Here is a 24,161-nt window from a genome sequence, read left to right on the forward strand (position 1 = left end):
CAACAGTAACACTATTCTACCAACTGTAGGCTGCGCACAGCCCCGCAGTAAGGGTTGGTGAGTAGGCAGCGGCTAATAGTGACAAACAGTACTAGAGGGTGCTCCTCCTCGTACTGTTGTCGGTGAGCTGTCACCCTGTGATTGGCTCATGGGCTGTTCTGGTCAGATTGTCTGTCCTATCCATACCTTGGTAGGTTACAGAAGATCTTTCAGAATCATACGGACTGGCTCATTTTGGCGGGATTGTTCCCGCCTTGCTCATTCCTTCATGTGACTACTGAAGTATCTATTGTCTTGTGCGTGTAGCCCTGCTGTCTGCGGGTAGCCTTCCCTGATGGCTTGTATCCGCAACTGCGGGAACAGGCGGGGTACTTCACCATTGGGAGGCTTTCCCTGCGTGTACAGCTTGCGTACTGCGCGTAAGGTTCTCTGAGCATGGTGGGTCCTGCGGGAGCAGATGGCCTTTGCGCAGACGTCTCTGTTCAAGGTGAGTCTTGCGGGACCAACTGGGCTCTGCTGAGACCTACCTCTTCACATCATTAGTTATGTATGATAACCTTCTATAAAAGTCACCCGTTATTTGTATTCAAACAAAGAAAAATCTACTCCTGTTGTTTAAGTAGTCCACATTTCGTCTCGAAAAAATTTAGTCAGGTATTAGAGCTACTTTTAAACGATGTTAGAACAAGAAAAGAATGATAAATTTATTAGTTGTTTGAAAATGCCAAATATATTAAACCAAAAAAGGGAAACTTCTTCTCGCAACAAGTGAGAAGCCCAACAAAAAAAGGGAAGATCAATAATAAGATAACATAACTCACAAGAAACAAGGATTACAAACAATAAGATAGTAAATTTATTATCTTGGGAATCATATATGATAGTAACTTATTGCACCTTAGTTCTTTATTTATTTAAAAAGAAAAAAAAAACGAATTCCTAAGTTAATAATTAATAAATATACCACCCACCGTTAGAAATAAATGCATATATGATGGTAACTTAAATAAATGCATGCCTGCCCCAACCCACCCCCATGTGATAATTAAAGGATCGGTTGGATTACACTTAATTTAACTTTGGTACAATTTACTGGAACAAATCGTCCTTTGTGCTAAATTTATGTATACACTCGTATTTGTATCTTTATTTATGCGTCCGAGTACATTCATGTGTATACCCCGGTGTACATATCAAACATACATATAATGAAACTAATATGAGAAGGCAAGCCAACTTTATAAAGAGTAAATGTATTATTATATATTCGTTGTATTTCTAATTGTAGTCTATTCATTCATTTATTCATGTAACTGTTATAATCCACACCATGAAAAAACAGTTTCTGATGACAATACCTAACCTAACTTAAAAACCGAACACTTCACAAATGTTGTAATAGATATTGATTATTGTAATAATGGCGGTTTAAAATATGGTAATTTATATATTAACAATTTTTTATCATCATCATCATCATCATCATCATCATCATCATCATCATCATAAACGACCAACAATGTCATAATATTATTATAATTGGAAAAACCAAACAAGTGAGAAACTACCAGCAAACATGAATTAAATTATAACCCACCCTGCCTTTGCCATCTCATAATACATCAACCAACCAAGTGGGGTAATTTAATATTTTGGAGATCATATTTAATATACCAAATATAAGTTATTTAAGACTTATGGGGATAATGAGAATGAATCCCCCAATGTAATATGTCTTGTGGCTAGAGTGTTTGGTTGCGGTTTGGTGTTTGTGAAAGAAGAGAAACAGGTTGGTTCACTATGGAAGTTTGATTCATGTTGCAAGTTTGATTCATGTTGCAGATTGGATTTTGCGATTCAAAATGGGGTAGCGGCGCAGCTTGTTGCCCGCTTGCCTTCTGTTTCGATGTAATCCAATAAACAATCAATAAATTTAAAAAAAAATAATAATAAAACTAAATATACATACTAAATAATTTCCTTTGGATAAAGAATATATCACGGAGACTCAGGTGCATTTAGGAAGATTGGCACCGGTTTCGAATGTAACAAGTGGATGTGATTGACGGGTTTAGGGGGTTGGTTTTTTATCATTTTGGTGGTGATCTCTGTTTTTGTTGGTGTATTGACGGGTCTAGCTTCTTGCTAGCGTTTTCTATAATAAAATTTAATTGATTGATCGTTCAAAAAAAAATTCCTCAATGTAATATTTAAAAAGTATTCGATGGAGAGTCTAGATGCATGCACATGGATTAATTGATTGGTGATGATAAAAGTATCGACATGTATGCTACTTATGTATATATAAGTAGCAATATATATATATAACACAACCTTATCCCACCAAACTCAATCTTATCCCTCCAAACTACTAAGCAAGCAATATATATAACACAACCTTCCTTCTTACGGTATACGTGAGATCCCTAGCCTTGTCCTGAATGCTTCTCCATGCTCAATCTTATCCCACCAAACTCCTAAACAAAAAATATATATAACACAACCTTCCTTCTTACGGTATACGTGAGATCCCTTGCCTTGTCCTAAATGCTTCTCCATACTCTTCATCTCCACCCTCATCCGGTAAGAAACCTTCATTGCTGTAGACAAACTGTCTCCGATTTTCTGTCTCTTCGAGCTGTAGAGTTAGCAAAACATCTTCTGTCTGCTCTAATGTAAAGACGGATTGTGCATTGTTGCGGATGGACACAGATGTTAATTGGTCCCGCATATGGCGGACTGGTAGCACCATCACGTTGTTTACCTTAGCTTGATTTAGATTTGCTACCTGTTCTGATGCTTGATATTCTAATTAGATCATCGTCATCTAACACACCAATTTCATCAATCCGTTCAAAATCAAGGACCACCAAGAATCCTTCATTTGAATATATAAGCTCTCGGTCATCATCGTTGAATAAGATAAGCAAATCCCATATTCCATATTGAAACTTGAAACACATCATGATTAAATGCCTTACAAAAAAGTGTTGAAAGAGACTGATGGCATCTTAGAAGCTTGGTAGGGGTGCCCTCTCTAGAGAAGAGGACTCACGATAGCCTTTTGGTAAGGGGTGATCGGATCTCCTCTAGAAAAACTAGATCAAGAAAAAGTCGAGATTAGCAAAGCATATATTTTCCCAATAATGTGTTTAAATACTAAAAGCTATTCCTCAAATATATACATGTAATTTCGATTGTAAGGCCCGCTCTTAATAAATAAATAAAGTTAACTTTATTAGACACGTTTTTATACATATCTAAATGCAACTTAGAAATACATCATGAATAAATGTATCACAAAAAAGCGTTGCGGTTGGTAGGGGTGCCCTCTAGAGGAGAGGACGGGTGGTGAAAGCTGTTTCACTCATGAACAGTGTTTTTAGACCGGACCGGTCCAGCCAGTCGAACCGGTCTGATCGGGATTTGGTTCAACTGACCGGTCCGGTTATTACAGTTTGCTAGGTTCTCAGAAAACCGGTTCACCGGTCCGAAAGGAAAAAAGGACCGGTTGCACCGGTTTTTCTATTAAAAAAATATATTTTTTTTAAACATCCTTTTCCAGCATTTTTTAAGCAAAAGCCGTTCGGTCGGCTAAATCGGTTCAACAGTTGAACCGTTGAACCGGTTTTCCAACCGATTCGTTGTCTGATACGGTTATGAAACATTACTTATGAAAACAAGTTAAAAAAAAGAACTATTCTGTTATAGTGAAGAAAATGTAGACATGCTACGGTAAAGAAATAAATATGAAACAAACAGAATTTGTCCTCTTGTGTGAAAACATTTTGGCAAACAATCAAAACCAAGGCAAAGATGATAAACAGGAGACAATAAAAATTTGTAGTTTATAAATTCCATAATATTTGTATGTTAAAACTATTACCTTTTAATTTTATAAAAATATGAGTAAAAGAATACAAAATTTAGACTTAAAAAAAAACTACGTAACTAGACATAGTTCTTTTGATATCTTAATCCCCCAAATCACATAAACACAATGAGTAGATTAATAACCGAAGTTAACAAAAACAGATTGAAAATATTAAATATTCTAAAACATTTTTTTTTGAGAATAAATCTGTTCTTTTCTTTTCTATTAATCATTTTTCTTTTTATTTTCAAAATCTACAAAAAACATTCTTCAATCTTGCCAAATTCACTCAAATGCTGAATCTCTTCTCATGAACTCATTAAGTACACTAGTTGTAAACTTGTAATGATTTGATGCGTCAAACTAAACTATAGGAAATAGAGTATATAAAAACTAAAAAGAGTATATGGGTCGGGTTCGGTTTGTACGTACTTTGGTGGATAGATCAGTGGCTTGATGGCCGGAAATATATGAGTGTGGGTGGGTGTGTGTGTGAGAGAGAGAGAGTGTATGGTGAAGATGTAGAAAGAGACATAAATAAGGGAGAAGAGAAGTACGTGGTGAATTTATTATATTTTAACTTTTAGTTTTAATTGTGTTAAAGTAAGTGAATGTAATTTTATTCAAATTAAAGTTAAAATATAATAAATTACATATTTTAGTCTAACATTTTAATATCAAAACCCACTTACATTAATTTTCAAAAACTCACTTACATAAAACTCAATTACATATTCATTCATCTCCTACAACTACCACCACTCCACTATCCACCGCGCCACCACCTCGCCGGAAAAGTCTAAATAAAACACAATGAAAAACACTATGAAAAAAACAATGAAAAAAAACACAATGATAAAAACACAATAAAAAACACAATTGTATGACACAATGTAAAAAACACAGTGGAAAAAAACACAATGAAAAAATACTATTGTATAACACAATTTTGTAAAACATAATTTGGTAAAACACAATTTATAAAAAAACCCACTAATTTTTTTTAATTTTTATATTACAATACGGTACTCATATAAAAGATAAAAAGACACTCGTTATTATGGTGAATTTGTTTTTCAATAAAAACGTCGTAAAAAAAGTTATGGACGTTTTAAAACGATGGGGGTATTGACATGTGCCTGACATGTGGAGAGAGAAAGTCAACAAATGTGTTATTCTTTTTATGCCATTTACCTATAAGAACAAAGGAGACGCCCAATGTTGTGGTAACTACCGAGGAATCAAACTACTAAGTCATACTATGAAGCTATGGGAAAGAGTGATTGAGGTTAGACTTAGACGAGAAACTCAGGTTACGGTCAACCAATTTGGCTTCATGCCGGGGCGTTCCACCACAGAGGCAATACACCTTATAAGAAGATTAATGGAAAAGTATAGGGAGAAGAAGCGTGATCTACATATGGTGTTTATTGACCTAGAAAAGGCCTACGACAGTGTGCCACGACAGGTGCTCTGGGAGTACTTGGAGGGTAGAAGAGTGCCCAGGAAATACATAGAGATAATTAGGGATATGTATACCAGGAGTGAAACAAGTGTCCGTGCGCCAGTGGGGGATACTGATTTCTTTCCTGTAGAGGTAGGTCTTCACCAGGGGTCAGCGTTGAGCCCGTTTCTTTTTGCAGTAGTCTTGGATGAGTTGTCAAAGTCGATTCAGGGGACTCTCCCGTGGTGCATGATGTTCGCAGACGATATTGTGTTACTCGCTGAGAAAAAACAAGATCTAAACATGAGGCTTGAGGAGTGGCGAACAACCTTATAGACAAAAGGTTTAAAGATTAGCCGATCTAAGACGGAGTACCTCCACCGTGATTTTGGTGGGATAAACGACAATGAAGACGCACAGATCACAATTGAAGGGCAGGTGGTCCCGCAGGTAACGAAGTTCAAGTATTTAGGATCATTTGTACAGAGCGATGGGGAATTAGACAGTGATGTGATCCACCGAGTTCAGGTAGGATGGTGTAGATGGAAAGCAGCCACAGGTATATTGTGCGACAAGAGTTTCCCGACTAAACTAAAGGGAAAATTCTATAGGGTGGCAGTTAGACCTGCAATGCTATATGGAACAGATTGTTGGGCCATCAAGAAGACACAAGTGCGGAAGATGGAGGTAGCAGAAATGAGAATGCTACGTTGGATGTGTGGGCACACAAGGCTAGACCGAATAAGAAACGTTGTGTTTCGCGAGAGATTAGGGGTGGCGAACATAGCAGACAAGATAAGAGAGTGGAGATTGAGATGGTTTGGACATGTAAAGAGAAGACAGACGACGAATCCTGTTAGATCCGTAGAAAACATTACTATAGAGGGGAGGAGGGGTAGAGGACGACCGAAATTGACTTTGGATGAGAGGATTAGGCATGATTTGATAGACCTAAACCTCTCCGAGGACATGGTTGAGGATAGGAATTCGTGAAGAAGTAGAATTAAAGTTAAGGATTTTTAGAGAGAATTGAATACCTTAGGGCTTAGACTTAACTTATTTAGGTCACATACCATAATGGTATTTCCCTTACATATATTATTATTATTATTATAATTATTATTAGCTTTTATATAGCTGTTAAACTGTGATCTTATTATAAATATTATTATAATTAGTAGTAGTTTTTATATAACTGTTAAACTTTGATTTCCTTTATTTTGCTTCATACACATGTACTTAGAGCCGAGGGTCTCTCTGGAAGCCACCTCTTTATTCCTTTAGATAGAGGTACGGTGTACCTACATCCCACCCTCCCCAAACCCTACTTATAGCTTTGCTGTCGGTGGGATTTTACTGGGCATGATTGATTGATTGATTGATTTTTATGCCATTTACCTTGTGTTCACACTTAATTTCTCCATAAACTAATCTCAACCCTCCATGTTAAAAATCAATGGACAAGATTACTTACTATCCGTCATACAAAAACTATACTTCCTATTATAACTTAACCCTATCCGGATATTCTACATAATAGTCGTAACAATATTACAAGCTTTATCTGCTTATTGGTTATATTGGATTAACTAGTATGATTGGCGGGTGGAAGAGAGCGATTAATAACGGCGCGGACATGGCGCCCACATCTCACGGGAACATTGTGCAATCACCCACCGTTTCATGATGCAGAAGCTCACGCGAACTATTCTCCATTTTGGCCGATGTATATAACTCAGATGTAGGTCTCATCAATGTTTATAAATGAGTTTAATATTGTGAAGAGATATAAATGAAATTGGTCAAGGGACACTTTAAATATTAACTCAGTAACCATCGTAAAAAAGACGTCGAATTCTCGAACATCTTTATCTAAACACTTAATACTATGAAAACTCTTCATTTCCGGAATCCAAATCAAGTTCATGTCATAGGAAATCTTCAAAACTTACAAAATAATGTAAACACCATGAGTAATAATTGTGAAGTTGTGGAAACATTGACAACACATTTAGCATATGTGGCAGAGACGACAAATAAATAATTTATTAACTATGCTTGATGAGTGTAAATAGCTTTTATCAAATTTTATTTACATATGTATTTAAAATAAAGAGTAAATTACTTATGCTTGATGAGTGTAAATAAATAATTTATTAACTAGCATATACTTGTGTGGTTTAGTTTAACATTTGAATTTGGTCAACATTTAAAACTTATAAATTTCCTCTTCAATTCTTGTTTTCTCTCTTTTATGATTCAATCTTATAACTTGGTTAAATATGTATCATTAAGTTGTTAAGTTATGGCTATCTTGGGGTAGTCGTGTCGTTTAATTTCTTCTTTCTCGATAATCGATTTATAAACGGGAGGTTGTTGATTATTGTTAGAGGTGCAAATTAGAAGAGTCGAGCTCAAGCTCGGCTAGAGGAGGTCTCGAGTTCGGCTTGTTTAAATCTCCATTTATAAAACTCAAACTTAATTCATAATTAGATTTTCAAACTTTAGTTTGGCTCAAGTTTGGCTCATGTAGTGTTTATTAACTATCTTTTATATACCTTCAATTGTAATTTAGATGTAACAATAATAACACGCCCTGCTTGCGGTGCGCGCATATAATGTATATATGTGTGAATCCTCGGGTGGGCAAAAGTAAAATTGCACTAATTTTGACGTTATTTTACTAATCTCGTGAAAATAACGTTAAAAGTGGCGGAAGGTTAATCAGGCATCATGTGGTGGCATTGATAGCCGAAAGACAAGGGCACATGCACCAATCAGCCGGTGTCCCAATGATTGAGTGCTATGTGCCTTATGTCCAAGGCTTGATGCAAAACTACTATCGAGCCGGGGGTCTCACCTGAAGCAGCCTCTCTATCCCTATGGGATAGAGGTAAGGCTGTCTACATCTTACCCTCCTCAGACCCCACCATAGCATTGCTATTGGTGGGATATACTGAGTACGATGATGATGATGATGATGATGTAACAATAATAAATGCCATTTAATAAATATTATTTAGTTATTCCGTATAACATTATATATATCTATCTATATATATAATTAATGATTATATTACAAAATATATAAAAGTGTTAGATTGTTTAGGCTCGCGAGCCGGCTCGAGCTCGACTAGTGAATCTCGGGCCTAGTTTTTTTTATTAAGCGAGTTTACTTTTAGGCTCAAGCTTGAGATCAGGCTCATTTAGGCTCGGCTCGGTCGAGCTTTTTCACGAGCTGATCTGGAGTATCTTATGAGTAGTTCGACTCGTTTATACTCCTAATTTTGTTACCAAAAGGTAGTTTTGATTCGTGAAAATATATATAGAACGGGTTTGGGTGAGTTAACCATAAAACAAGTAAAGTTTCGTTTCCGGAACGCGACAAGTGTTTTAGGTGGCCTAAGGGCATGTGTTATTCAATCAGTGTAGGTGTGAAATGGTGAGTGACAGGTGTCTAGGTGTGCTGAACACGACGTTGCCCGACCTATTTTTGACCCAAAGATAACTAAGTGCTTTGATATCAACCGCCACACTTGCCTTCGTGCAAAACCATTGAACACCATGTCATTTCTTGCCTTCCATAAGCACCATAGCGAAACAAGACATATCGCATGAAACGTCTCCGCCTTCCTCTTTGGAACATAGCGAGTTTATGTTGGTCAAGAAGGTCATGAATTCTAAAGGCCGAAATATGTTGAACTTTGCACAATAACGAATTGGCTTGTCAAACCACACGAGACAAAAATGTGTTCGGTTGTTTCCTCCATCTCATCACAAGCCGGACAGTTCAAAGACACTTACCCCAATATTTCGTTCAGTCAACAAGGTTAACACCGGAACCCTATTCAACTGCAGACACCAAGCTACTATATCAATCTTACCAGGGACCCCAGGAATCCACTGAGGCTTATAGATAGAAGAACTAAGACTTGCCTCTCGACATGGCTATATGTGACTTTTTAATTTTCTTAAATAATTGAAATTAGTAGGCTAGACTCCATCACATTCCCTTATTGGTACATGAAATTTAAAACTGTCTTATAGTCATGACATATAAAGTAGTTCAACGAGTCGTATTCATGTTTGATACTTGTGTTCAGCGCATCGCTTCATACCTGCTAAACCTGTTAAGACACGAATTGCCAGCCTTTAAATAATATAATACTTCGCATAGTAGTTCAAACTAATATTGGAATTCATCATTTCACCACATGTTATTTAGCAACACATCGGACCCTAACCTACCCGTGATAAAACATAATCAGAATAACGTAATAGCTGACCAGAACGTGTAACTTTTATACAACACGAGCTCACCAAAAAGGTGGGATCGTGATCAGTGCTATTGGATTTAGACAACCACAAGGGTGCATCTTTGTTGAACCTTTTCAATTCATCCATTACCTTATCAAATTGAACAACTATTGTACAAGTGGCCAGGTTCCACAATGCATCCTTGTAAACCTTTCCTTTGAAAGTTTGTTTCATATATTCAGTAATGCGTATGTTTGTATATTTGTTTGTTTGTTTGTTAACAAGATAACAAACGGTTCACAGGCGAACATATATGAACGAACATAATTGAACTAAGGCTAGTTAAAGTAATGTGAAGACCAATATGTTGAATCTAAAAAGTATTAAAAGTAACCATACTAAACTGCATAGAGCCAAAAAAGAGTAAATATTAACGAATGTTAACAAACGAAATTAAACAAATGCACACAAAAGAACATAAATGAACATAAGCATCCGTTTACTAACATAAATGAGCACAATTCATTGTTCATGTTCCTTTCTTGAATAAACTTTATTATGCGTTGACCATTATTGACGCCTTAAGTCGAAAATTCTATGTAACAGATCTTGGTCCATTGTATCACGTTCTTGGCAATTGAAGTAATTTGAAAATTAATAACTTTTAATTCAGCCTATTTACAACTCATTTTATATGCTTAGGTTTACGAACCGTGGTCATCAATACCAAAATATAGGTCAAACATAAAACATTATCTATCTATACTATATATTCCAGCCTCAACCCTGGCAAGTCTAGTCTGACTAGCATTAACTTCATCAACACTTCAATTTCATCAATCCTTTCAATGTTAAGGACCACCAAGAATCCTTTAACGGAATATATAAACTCTCGGTCATCATCATCATCTACCTCTTCCAAATCAAGGCCTTGCATGGTAGCTTCTGTCAACTCCATAGCATAGACTGATTGTTCGTTGTTCCCTAGTGATCCAAACGCTAACCGATCTACCATATCGCCAACTGGTACCACAAAGGGCATCACATTGTTTTCATTAGCTATATTTTGATTGTGCAATAGTTGTGATGATTGAATCTGGTTTGCAGAATCGTACATGAACATCATTAACCTTGGTACATCAAACTCCTCGGATGCATCATGAAATAAGCTGAATATGAACGTGAGCCTGTTTTGTGTTGTTGTCACTCTTGCTCCTTCAAAAGGGATGACCACATCAAACGCCTGTGCAATTTCGATAGACCCGTTTGCCCAAATGTTGTGGACCCAAAAAATTTCAGTCTCTCTGTAAAATATGACGTTGCTTTCAACAACACCCAACAAATGAATTGGCCTCGGATTCTCTTCATTATCCAAAAAGTGAAGTTGTGTGTTCGTTATTGTTGCTGTTAGATTCATGCGCTTGAGATTTGCCAGGATCGATGTTGGAAACATGTACAATCTGGTGTTGACTGTAAACCCAGCAATTTGAATGAATATCATTCCGTCAAACTCTTGCTCAATGTCTATGAAGTTGTTTGTCCAGATGTACAAACCGCCAGCCGCTCTGTAAAATATCAGGTTGCTGTTATGCACACCAATCAAATGAATTCGCCAATCCTCCCTACCATCGTCGGAGAATGGAAGTCGGATGGTCGTAGCTAAATGGTCTGCCTCTTAACTCCTTGTGCCCATTGCTCTGCCAAGTTGTCCGGATTCAAGCCGTGGACCAAGTTCCAAATAGGTTTAGTTTTAATTTGGTTATAACTTGTAATGAAGTTTGGGTTCCGTAAGACATCTAGGTGGCGTCTTGTTGTCTGTCTCACGGCCCTGAGATCCAAATAGCCTACGTGGTACAGTAGGCTGAATATGGTGTCATCGTATAATCTGTGAAACATGTCCATGGCAAAACACAAGATTAGTTGAAACATGATTAGTATTAGAATTTGAATTGGTGTTTACCACCTACTAAAGTAATTAACAATTCTCCATTTTTAAACATATATCACATCATACACCTTAATAAAAATTCAATTTGTTATTAGATAATAAGCTATTAAATAAACAATTCTTTAAAGTGTAGTAAATAATAAAAAATATCATTTTTCATAATAATTATAAAAAAGTTATAACTCTTATTTTACATATGTTATCAATGTTATCAGATCTAAAAGAATTATAATATTTCTATTCGGAAATTTAACTTTTTACTAACTAATCTGGTGATTGAGAAGTCAATAAAATCTAAACAGTGATAAAATGCATCAACAAGGTATTATAATAGATATAATATTTAATTTTTAACCAGAAATATAACTCAAAAAGAGGTCATCATCAAATATTCAAATGTTAAATACAATCAAAATTCTATTTTTATTTTAATATAAACAACTAAATATTCATATTTAAAAAAAATCCATTTTTATATTTGATTACAACCAAATTCCATTTTTATGTGAAAAGAAGCTACTAAATATTTAAATCTTTAAAAAAAATCCATTTTTATGTAAAAATAAGCCACTAAAAACTTAAATCTTAGTTTTTTACTAAATCTTTAAAAATAAAGCTAAATTTGAAAGAATTTAATTTTTATTCTTAAAATGTAGATCTGAGAATTTAATTTTTATTTTAAGTAGTAAAGTTACTTGAGAATATATTTAAAAATAAAGCTAAAAATTGAAAGAATTTAATTTTTATTCTTAAAAAGTATAATAAATAGGAAGATATGAAAGAATTTAATTTTTATTTTAAGGAAGTAAAACTTATACCCTAGAAATATGTTAACAAATTCTTCAAAATATATAATTTAACGTTACCTAATTAAATGTATTTGGATCTTTCATTGGTTGGATGCTGGGGATTTGTTTGTGGAGATGCGGCGAAAGAAAGGGAGCAAAAAACAAGCATTTTTATTGGAGGTTTACAATATAAATAACTAGCTTTTAGCCCGCGTGTTACGCGGGTTACTATTAATTTCTTTTAGCTATTGATTTAGGCCCGTTTGAGTCGTTACCTTAAACTATGTTTGTTAGTAAACATTATGAATTAATAAAATTTTATTTATAAAATTGTACTAAATTGAGAAATCATAATATTGTAAGTGACAACATTTAACTTTATTTCAAATAAGAAATTGTAGTACATTGAGAAATTATAATATTGTAATTGGTAACAATTAACTTTATTTCAAATAAGAAAAAATTTCCTTGAAAACGACATTTGTTGTTTTGTTAGCCTGTTTGCCATTTCTGTCAAGAATCAATATCTTCAAACCCTTTTTGCTCGTAACTCTTGATAGTGCGACGTACAGCTGTCCGTGTGAGAAGACATCGTTCTTCAAGTATAAACCCACCCTACTTAATGACTGTCCTTGACTTTTGTTTACTGTCATAGCGAAGCAAACTGATAAGGGATATTGCCGTCTTGTAAACGTGAATGCTATGTTCTTATCGGAAGGTGTCATGGCGATTCTTGGAATAGAGATCCTCTCACCAGTGTTATTCTCCGAAAGAATTTTCACTTCGATTACATGCGTACCCAAAGAAACAACCTGAAGCCTAGTGCCGTTGCATAATCCCTTTTTTTGATCGATATTTCTTAGAAGCATCACGGGTACGCCGACTTTTAGCATAAGCTTATGGTTTGGCAATCCGGATATTTTAAGACCGTTAAGTATTTCAGTAGAGTATAAAGTCGGATCGACATTTCCATCTATGTAGTCGGACTTAGCTACCAAATCTGAGCTTAAGTACTCAATCGGATCACCAGGAAATAATTCAAGCAGACGATCATTAATCTCATGAACAACCTCGTCTGTTGGTGCAAGCAACCCCCTCTGTTGAAAGTATGTGGGGTCTTGGCTGATGTTTAGAATGTCCGGATAAACAAACTGAATCAGCTTTATGATAGGGTCGTCACATTGTTCAATAAGTAAATCATCTGGTATCTCTATTTTTGCCGTACCCTCATTAGGTCCACCGACTTTACCTTCTCCTATGTCTAGTAGCCATTTAGAAAACTTTTTGGTCTCTTCTATGTCAGCCATCGACTGACCAATTGTTAACCTTAGATTTCTTGTTAATTTAAGAACACGACAATGATGCCAAATATATGACGAACACAGAGAGGCGTTAACTATTTGCTGCCTGCTTCCTTTTTTAATTACCGGCAGAATCTGTCTGAAATCTCCTCCAAAGACAACAACCTTTCCTCCAAATAGCGAATTTGACTTTAAGACATCTTTGCAAGATTTATCCAGAGCCTGAAATGCATGTTTGTGGGTCATTGGGGCTCCATCCCAAATTATTAGCTTTGTTTTCTCTAATAATTCGGCCTCATCCGAACCTCGTTCCATTACGCAAGATGAGTCCTCGTTTAGGTTAATCGGAATATGAAATCTGGAATGTGCCGTCCTACCTCCGGATAGCAATAATGATGCGATTCCGCTTGATGCAACGTTTAAAACAATATTACCTTGGGATCGTATGGCTGAAGACAATGTCTTCCATAAATATGTTTTCCCTGTCCCTCCGTGACTGTAAACAAAAAAGACGCCACCTTTATTCTGCTGTACGTCTTTCGTTATTATGTCAAAAATAGTTTTCTGCTCTGAGGTTATCGATGTAAATAGGTTTTCAAATTCTGTTCTCTCAGTTTGTTGATCGTATGATTGCTCGTCTAGAACAAGGCAATTATTGATAACAGATAAGGACTCTTCATCAGGGAAAGACATTGTCTCATACCTTGTTAAACTTGAATTGTTTTGTTGTAGGATTTTCTGGATTTCGAGTAATGTAAGGTTCTTGATTTGGTCTTCTGTCAGCTGTAAATCTGTAAAAGGTTGTTATTTTTTTTAGAGTATGATGCTTAAAAATAATTAGAAGGTAACATATATTGATTAAACAATAATGGTATTGCACTATTTTATTTGGTTGTTATTTGTTTGTGTTTTGGATAGTTTAATAAAACATCATGTAATTCCATAAATATGTATTTTTTAATTATGATTTGTTAAAAAAGTAGCATATACCTGGTGATTTTAATAGCTTTCTTTGCCTGTAGATGATCTCGTCAGACAGAAGTTTCCAGGTACTGTTCCATACGTGCTCGGGCCTAGAGGCTGTCGGTGGACAACATTGTAGCAAACAATGAACGCATGTAAGCACCTGTTCCGGTAATGCTTGCCTCTTCAATTCCCTCGATGTATTCAGTGTCATCGTCTAATAATCCAAGGGAATAACATGCATCTCTGAAAGTAGGGTATGTATGATCGTTAACAGTATGTATTTCTTCAAATGTTTTTGGTCCTTTCACTCTGTTTAAAAGGACCCGTAAAAAGTACGCTTCTCCAAAAGCGGGTGATACTGCATGGATTCTGCCAATAGAAAATCCAGTCTTTCTTCGTTGCCACCCGCGCGGTTTGTCGTGCCAAACGAATTTCGTCGGGAATTCTGAATAAGTTAGTTTACGTGCTTCCCGATCAACGCTGTTGCATTTCATCCACAATTCGAACATTGAAGATGCAACGGTATCTGTTTTTTCCAACACATTATCAATATCGTCCTCGGTACCGTAAATCACTTGTTGTTTACCAGGAAGATGGAAAGGCAGGCTCATAACCGCATGTATTCTATAATGGACATCGAATTCGAAAATACGCCACGACGCCTCACACGCCGAAAGATATCGACAGTCATAGACTCTTTAATCTCGTCAACATTACGATCCGTGTTCTTTTCACCCTCTCCACTGTTAGAGAAGTACACGGTCGCACGATCAGGGCCTTTGTTTATGTATTTGAATAGGTACTTGATAGACGACCCCTGATTGCACCATTCGACGTTTATGTGAGCCTGGTATCGTTTCAAGAGTTTCTTGTTGTATGGTTCGACGCTTCGGTTATCAAGATTGACGTCTGATTTTTTGACAACTGCGCCTGAATTGCCTCTTCTGTATAAAGGAAAGCCATCTGTATCTATTGACTTTTCATCTTGAAACTTCTTTGGGAAGTTTTTGGAACACTTGTTGTCTATAACGCACGAGCATGGCTTGTTATAATGTGCGCAAGGACCATGCATCATCAACTCAGCCACAAGGTTGTATAATTCAAGATCTTCATTCTTATCAGGAATATCGGCGCTGATGTACGGATCGACATGCTCTACGTTTGGTAGTTTGTCTTCTTTTTGCATAAACAGAAAAATATGGGCGTGAGGCAAACCGCGCATTTGAAACTCCACAGTATAAACAGTTGTAGAAATACGAATAACATATTATTAGCATATGATTAATTCTTTTCGTTTTATTAAGATGTATAGTATTTGTACCTGCTTGAACTTTTCCAAGGATATCTCCATGTTTCAGGTCTTTCATCAAGGAGTCAAGTTTTATTTTAAATAGCCCGCACAATATGTCTGGCCTGTCATCTGCGTTCAGATTTTTGTCTTGAAGGAATCTTTTGACTTCAGGCCATTTAGGATTGCATGTTATTGTGATGAAGAAGTCTGGGTATCCATACCACTTACAGAGAGTCATAGCATCTAAATAATTTTGCATTATGTACCGAGCTCCTCCTGTAAATGAAGAGGGTAATATGATACGTCATCCTACGTTTGTGACATCCGAATGTCCCTGTTCCTTTATAGATTTTAGATTCTCAAATGTTACGGACCTCAGTTCTTTTTGTTTATTCTTATAAAACAAAGCCTTTCGCTTTTAATCATCGTGTAACCGTCAACCAGTAATTGTTGGAATAGCCTTCTTGAGTATAGAGTTTTTGAGAACTGTCCGACCCTGTCTTGAATCATATACGCAAACCATTCTCTCATTGTAGTATAAGGTCGTTTGCTACCGTCGTCGTCTTCAACTCCTCTATGCTTGATTTGAGTTCGGTAACCATCTTCACCATTAGGATGTAGCAGCGGGTACTAAAGAGGCACGTACGAAGGATGTAGCTCATTCATATATTCTAATTTGCCTCCCACTTTGTTAACAACAATATCACGTGGCTCGTACGACTCCTCGATGTCTCCTACAATTAGTGCTGCAACTTCTGAAGTTGTTGGAAGGTTGTATGTTCTGCCATCTTGTTGCCTGTTACATATAAGGCGTAGCTTCAGATCCGTAGCAGGCTGTTGCTTATAAACATCTCTTGCCATTCTATAAGTTTGTACTAAAACATTTTGGCGATCAGGCATTTCTTTCAACCATATAATAATCTCAGTATCCAGCATCTTTTCGGCAGCTGATGTATCGGCATTGGTGTCTTTGACGAAATTACATTTATTAGTATTAGTATAGACAGATAAATATAAACGTAATGCTTGGTTTGATTGAAAATTGAAAATGGTTAGATGTTGATATGTTTACCTGAAAATGGTTTGTCTGTTTTGAATTTCATTTTCTGTATCATATATGTAAAGCTGTGAGAATTTTGGCTTCGTTCCATCCTTGGGTAACAGACTGCCAATAGCATGATAGTTTTGACCGCTCATTCTGAACACGTAAGGAGCTTTTCCTTTATTAATTGACGAGTCAACCTTTCCTCCCATAGAAGTAAAAGAGAACATGGAGTTGTAGCGACGAATGTTTTTCAGGAAGAACTTGCTTTTAGCATTATTTGATTTAAATAGTTCTTCATACTCTGGGTCCGATCTAACTGGTGGTGGTAGCTCAACAGCGCCATTATGACAACACAAACTATAAGTCACTTTTATTTCTTTTCGTTTGCCTCTTCTAGCCTCGTCGTCCCAGAGTTTAGCGTGACACATCTCACACACAACAGACTGGTCTCCATGATCTAAGTAATCTGCAGTTAAAAATTTAAAATTGATAATAGATATGTTTTTATAAATTTCTAAATATGTGTTAATTAATGTAAAAGCATCGCGTAAGTGAACCAACCTTTCGAAATTCCATTAAATTCGTTATTCTCGGGCATACAACGTTCCCCTCTTCGCTTGCCATCCATTTTTATTTTCCTAGTTATACGTTTCTATTTAGCAGCGGAGATGTCTGTTTCAATGCCTAAAAATGTATGGGAAAACGTGTTAGTAGTTAAATCAACAAAAGCTAATAAAATTTAATGTTTAACATACCTATGTTTGAATGAGTAATTGTAGAAGTTTCGGTAGTAATTATAGCGTTTAACTTTGATGATGTAGCCGTATTAGACATCGAAACATGTTTTCCTCTTCTGCTATCAAAAATTAATTTTCTTCTCATACGATTTACTTTTGCTACATTGGTAGAATTAACTTTTCCTCTTTTTGCATCTAAAAGCAACTTCCTTTTAAAATAATTCTTTTTGAGATCATCTTCTTTATTTGAGTTCCTAAAAATAATATTAAATTATTTGTTCATATAACTTAGAGCAAAACATAACATTGTTATTAATCTTATTTTTGAAGTTGAAATGTATTACTCTTAGTAGAATTACAAGTATTGAGTGTTGAATATTCTTCGGGTACTAATTTCTACAAGATATATAGGAAATAATGTCAAGTCAATTGCAATTCAAAACAATCCATGAACGAAAAATAAAAAGTACTTAAGGAAGCTTCAAATAACCAAACAAAAACCAATCCAAAGTTTTGCATAGTTATTAAAAAATGAAGACGATAATTTATTTCTCCTTTTTAGGTGTTAAGAGATGGTTCTTGCCAGAATCTTGAACTTTTGATGATCTTTTTTGTTTCGAAGTTGACTGTTGAGGTACGCTATCAACATCATACACATCTTGGACCTTCCTCTTTCCGGTTTCAGCATTCTTGTTCTTGTTTTATTTGTTGACAGCTGATGCCTTTGATGTATTTCTTTCCAAATGCGTGACATCATTATCTTCAATAATAACAGAATCCTAATAACAAAATTTAACGTTTCATGAAAAGCTTTATAAATTATGTGTATACTTGTACTCGTTCTAACGAAGTTAATCTATACTGCATACCTTATCAGATAGGTTTATATCAGGATGTTTAACGGAATCTTCATTACTTGAATATAAAGTTGGTTCCTTTGAATTTTGAACACAAATAATCAAATTCTTTATGTTATGAAATACAGTATGTAGTAGATATCAGAAATCTTAAACATGTATAAACCAAAACCAATAACTTAACTAAGAAATATCTTACCAGATTCAATTCATGCTTTTTTTGCAGCTCATTTATTATGTTTGGATCTTTGGTAAGTCTAAAAATATTGTAGGAAGACCCTTCATTCAGTAAATTGTATTGTTGAATGTTGATCTTAAAAGCGAAAATTTGACCCTCAATATCATGTATCTCTTTAGGAATTTCTTCAGTATTAGCACCACTCTGCAAAAATTTAAAATATTGATACTGTAATTAACATTTAATTGCAAAGTTATACCATATATTAAAATGCTATTTTTTAGTATAACAAAACTTACCTCTACCAATCTGTTAAACAGATCCATAGCAGTAATCTTGAACATGGGAAACGCTTGTCCTTCCCATAAAGTTAACGACAGTGATCCAGTTGAGTCTTGAACATCAAAAGGGGCTCGGTACCTGCATATTAATGGTGATTAACGTTGTTATAGACAATAACTATGTTATCTTATTAAAAGCGTAAACAGTATTTATGTCTATCATCAAACGTTATTGTTCACAAACCTGGCAACTGCATCTACAATAGCATCGTTGCATTTTTGGCTGCCGCATTTATATTTCCCTTTGAATTGATTCAACGATGTCTCCCCATCGATCTCATTTTCATGGCTTACTTTTTTTCCGGTTTTTAGCGTTGTAGCACACACTTTACAGCCAATATAGTACCACGACTATAGTTAGATGCTGGCATTATGGTTCCACATACGACAACTTTTTTGGTCTGAAACAAATAAACAGAATTTATAATTTAGAATAGTTATAATAAAAGTACATTATTATTAACATATATAAAGATAGCAGTTAAACATTACTGTTCTTATATTTTCAACTTCTCCAATATGACTGAACTCCGTGTCATTAATAAATTCAGCAAGAAACGGATTCCGAATAGTTGGTGGGCTTAGCAAAGCGCTTGAAGACGGTTCAGAGTCGAGCATTTGAACCAAGCTAACAATAAACATTAAAATGTTAGCTAAACGACATATGCTTGCATTTAAAATATGGATGTTATTTTAAAAGTTATTTAAAGCTGTTTACCTATTCTTAAAATCAACAATCTCTGGGATTTCTTGATCAAGGATTAACTTCGTAACACCGTTTGCGTTAGAGATACAAGGTTTACCTGAAAAACGATAACAACATTGATATGAATATGTAATCTAAATAGTTATAAATGTTTTTAATATAAATTAACACGCTAATAGTAAAAAATAAATTTTATTAACTAACCATAAAAAGGTTTGAATACAGCAAAGTGTAAAATAACAACCATCGGTGCTTCTTGTGGATTCTGTTCAATGTAAGATAGAATTTGTGTCGCATAGGAATTCCATAAAGTGATACCGATTTTATTGCCACTGAAATATTTATATAAAAAATGTTACTAACAGGTTTCCAATGTAAAATTCTTTTAGTATTAAAATACTTACTTGCTTCCATATAAGTCGATATCTAATAGTTTGGCAGGGGTACCGTTTTTCTTTATGATATCTCTAAATTTCCCATTATCTTGAATAATTCCAATAACATCTGTTCACAACATAAACAAAGCAATAGTTATTAAATGTAGTTATTAAATGAGCTAAGTGATAAATAAAAAAGAAATAAACAAAATCAAAAGGAATAAAAAAAAGACACAAGATCCAAATTTAGCTATGTATTGGTTTTAAAGATTAATACCAGTGACGTAAATATTTACATAGGACACTAAAAATAATATCTAATTTATTTAAACTTTGTGGAATTTATTAACAATTGTTTTTAAATTCATGAGGCTAATTCAATCGCTTTTGATAACTATGAACAAAACTTTAATTATTATTATTATTATTACTATTATTATTATTATTAGGTCAATGTGAGAGTCAATACAAATCTAACATTAAAACTTAGTATAATGTACTAACCAGTGCATGTATCAGCAGCGATTGTTCCAGAAAGTAGCGTGTCAACGGGTGTAAAGTTGAATGTGTGAATTTTGCCGACAAAATCATCACATAGTTTTACATCAGTCGTCTTGGAAAGATTTACTCTGTGTGAGTTTTTCACATACTTGTACAGATCATCATAAGCTACAAAACTTGCTTTTGATATTTTATACCAGCTAGATTCTTTTATCTTGTTATCAAAGGAGTTTATAAACTGCTTTGGAATAGAAGCATGAACTTTATTTCTCTTAAAGAAACAAAATATAACACATTATCATTTATTTGGTACAAAACGTAAAGTAATTATTATAGTTATAATCAAGTCTTACCTCTTCGTCTTGTAATATCAAATCTAGAGAAATAACGATAAGAGGTTTGTCAAGCACATGGTTTATCCACTTCCTTAAAACCCTTACCAATATAACTGATTTGTCATTAGCATCACCAAGATCATTCAACATCTTGAAGTTTTTGGTATCCATTCTGTAAATAATCATTTAAAAGTTATACATATAAAAAAATCTAAAATAAAGAAAAATAATCAATCCAAAAGCAGATCACTAATAAAAAATATTAAATATTTACATAGAACACTAAACATAATATCTAATTTATTTAAACTTTGTGGAATTTATATAAGAAATCATATGTATAGTTGCTTATTTATTTTATATTTATATTTAAAGTTTATTATACGCTAAAAATCATCTAAAATTGTTTTTTTAATCCATATATTTTATTGTTGATTTCTTATACTAATATAGAAATTACAAAATCTTATAGTAACTAACTATTTTTATTTTCAAGATCGTAAAAAAAGTATAAATTGGGTTAGGTTTAAAATAGTTACAAGTAACTACATATTATCTCTATCCTCGTTAAATTCCATTTAAAAAAACTTGTATTATTAACTTTTCTGTTTTTTTTTATTCGAATTTATTTTTAGTTATCTCGTTTAATTAAGAAAAACTGTTCACCAAAACATTGATATTCTTGTAATCAAATTAAATGTTGTTAAGAATGACAAAATCATCCTTATTGTATCAGCCCCTATAAGGACAGCCTTATTACATTCATCATCTAAAAAATAAGAAGCAACGTATAATTTAGAGGCATTTCGCAACAACGTTAACAAACTTATATTTAACATGTACTTGAAGGGTATAATGGTCATAAATAAAGACAAAGCCACAAACGCAGCTGCAAATCTTTTGCTTACCTAAACACAAACACAAAACACCTGGGACGACTGACGAGAATTAGAAATCCAAGTATGTTCTCGATGTTGTTATTGGGCCTTTGACCACTTGTTAACTTTTTCTATTTAAAATTTGTATTTAACCAAAATCAAAAAAGTAAATTAATATAAATTTGGTTGTGGTAACATTAGCAGTAAATTGCAGAAAGTAATTATTTATACCCAAAACCTGAACCGATCAGAATTTCAAAAACCATTATTAACCGAACCGTTCACCCAATTCGAATGCAGTTATTTACCGAACCAAAAACCAAAAAGGCAAATTACATTATCATTGTATAAATTATTTAATTTGAACATTGGATCTAACATACTTGGAATCATAAAGTCTTTCAACTCATTTACCATGAATATATTTATATATGCACAACTAAGAAGACCACATAAATTAATAAAACTATAACAGAAACTAAAGAAACCAAACCGAATAAAGTCTTTCAACTCATTTACCATGAATATATTTATATATGCACAACTAAGAAGACCACATAAATTATCTCAAGTATGAACAAAAAACATAAAACTATAACAGAAACTAAAGAAACCAAACCGAATAAAGTCTTTCAACTCATTTACCATGAATATATTTATATATGCACAACTAAGAAGACCACATAAATTATCTCAAGTATGAACAAAAAACAAAAAACTATAACAAAAACTAAAGAAACCAAACCGAATACAAAAAAGTTACTCATGGTCATATATAGATTAACTAATCTCTTTTAATTATAAATATAACCAACAGTACATCCATGAGTTCTAACCTAAAACATACAAAAATAATAATAAAAAGAAATCCATGAGTTCTAACCTAAAACATACAAAACAAATAACAAAAAGATAAAATACCTGCTGCAACTTCGATGGTTAATTCTACTACGAATGAATAGACAGACAGACAGTTGGTTGATGCTCAAGAAATAGAGGTTGGGATGGCTGTATATTTATAATGATTTCCGTATGAATTGTATTATACTTATATTAGGTAAAGATACACCCTAAATTAAATAGGGATTTGAATTAAATTATTATTATTGTTAAAGGAATATAAATTATTTAAATTATATTCAGCTACAAATAAAATTTAATAGATCTCCTAAATTTGATTTGAGCTTGTTTCCAAATAATATATATATTAAAACTCCCTCTATTATGGGGATATGACTAAATTAATAATATCTATTATTATGTTCAAATTTTAAACTAATAATAGTTAAAAAAATGAATATATGAATTTAAAATTTAAACTATCTTAACATATTTTGACTTTATAAAGTCAAAATACAGTTTTGCAATTACAAATATGTGAAGGGACTCTGTGTTAAACCAAATTTAGGAGATATGCTTTTTTGAAGCATGGATTGTTCCGTTTAAAATTACATGCATACCCTTTTAAAGTATTAAAATAACGATACTATAACAATACTATATCTATGTATAGAAACATGTACCTATGCTTTATTTCCATTGGCATCCTTTATGCTAAAATCATCAGATGTATTGTTAGTTATATCCTTAAGAATGGTCCTTCTCTTGGTTCGGACGATGGGGCATTTCCATCATTTTCTTGTTTTCCATCATCTTTTTCGACCCTTTCTACTTCAAAAGCATCTTTCTCCTTTTTACCCTTCTTTGAATTGTTTTTGTTTCCATTAACCCAAATCTGACAAATTGAATTAAATAAAGATAAACAGAACCAAAATCTAGAACTAATTAATGTTAAAAAAACATTATTCTAAACAGACAAGACATGAGATACGATAGGCCTCCGATCCATCAATTCTCACTGCGATGCATCCATTATGTAAATTAGCAAAATCGTGATTGTGATCGTTAGCTTCTACAACCAATTGAATGACCATTAATCAAAACAGCACCGGTTCAATTCTACAACCGATTCAACGACCATTAATCAAAACAACACCGGTTCAATTAACTGAAATATTTGATTTAGGGTATGATTCAACTAATCTGTATTATTGACTTAAAGGACAAAACTCTAGTGCCAAGGTAATTCATTATCTTTGAATATTGTAGATGTTAAATCTTAAATGATTTAAGATTAGGGTAATCTGTCCCGCTTGCGACCGTAAATCAATTGTAATACAATTGATTTAAGATGTATCATAGTAATTGATTACAGATTACTCTGTTTGTAACTATCCATCGAATGGGTCCTCTACAATGTTAGATGTACAATATTGGTATGTTTCTTGAAACTTTCATTTAACAAAAGAAAGACATAACAAACCTGATATGGAGATG

At 33.9% G+C, this 24,161-nt stretch overlaps 1 protein-coding gene across 1 annotated transcript; it reads right to left on the reverse strand.

The window, feature by feature from the left end:
* Nucleotides 1-10,335: 10,335 nt before the first annotated feature.
* On the reverse strand, nucleotides 10,336-15,189 carry LOC143570361 (uncharacterized). Its single transcript, XM_077056030.1, has 4 exons — nucleotides 14,739-15,189; nucleotides 14,603-14,692; nucleotides 12,882-14,403; nucleotides 10,336-11,140 (listed from the first exon to the last, which is right to left on the reverse strand). Exons 1-4 carry the CDS (start codon nucleotides 15,187-15,189, stop codon nucleotides 10,336-10,338), a joined length of 2,868 nt encoding a protein of 955 aa, XP_076912145.1.
* Nucleotides 15,190-24,161: the final 8,972 nt, after the last annotated feature.

This window comes from Bidens hawaiensis, unplaced genomic scaffold (genome assembly GCF_021521415.1).
Source record: "Bidens hawaiensis isolate Kalapana, Puna unplaced genomic scaffold, B.hawaiensis_p1.1 tig00024894_1, whole genome shotgun sequence".
NCBI classification, from domain to species: Eukaryota; Viridiplantae; Streptophyta; class Magnoliopsida; order Asterales; family Asteraceae; genus Bidens; species Bidens hawaiensis.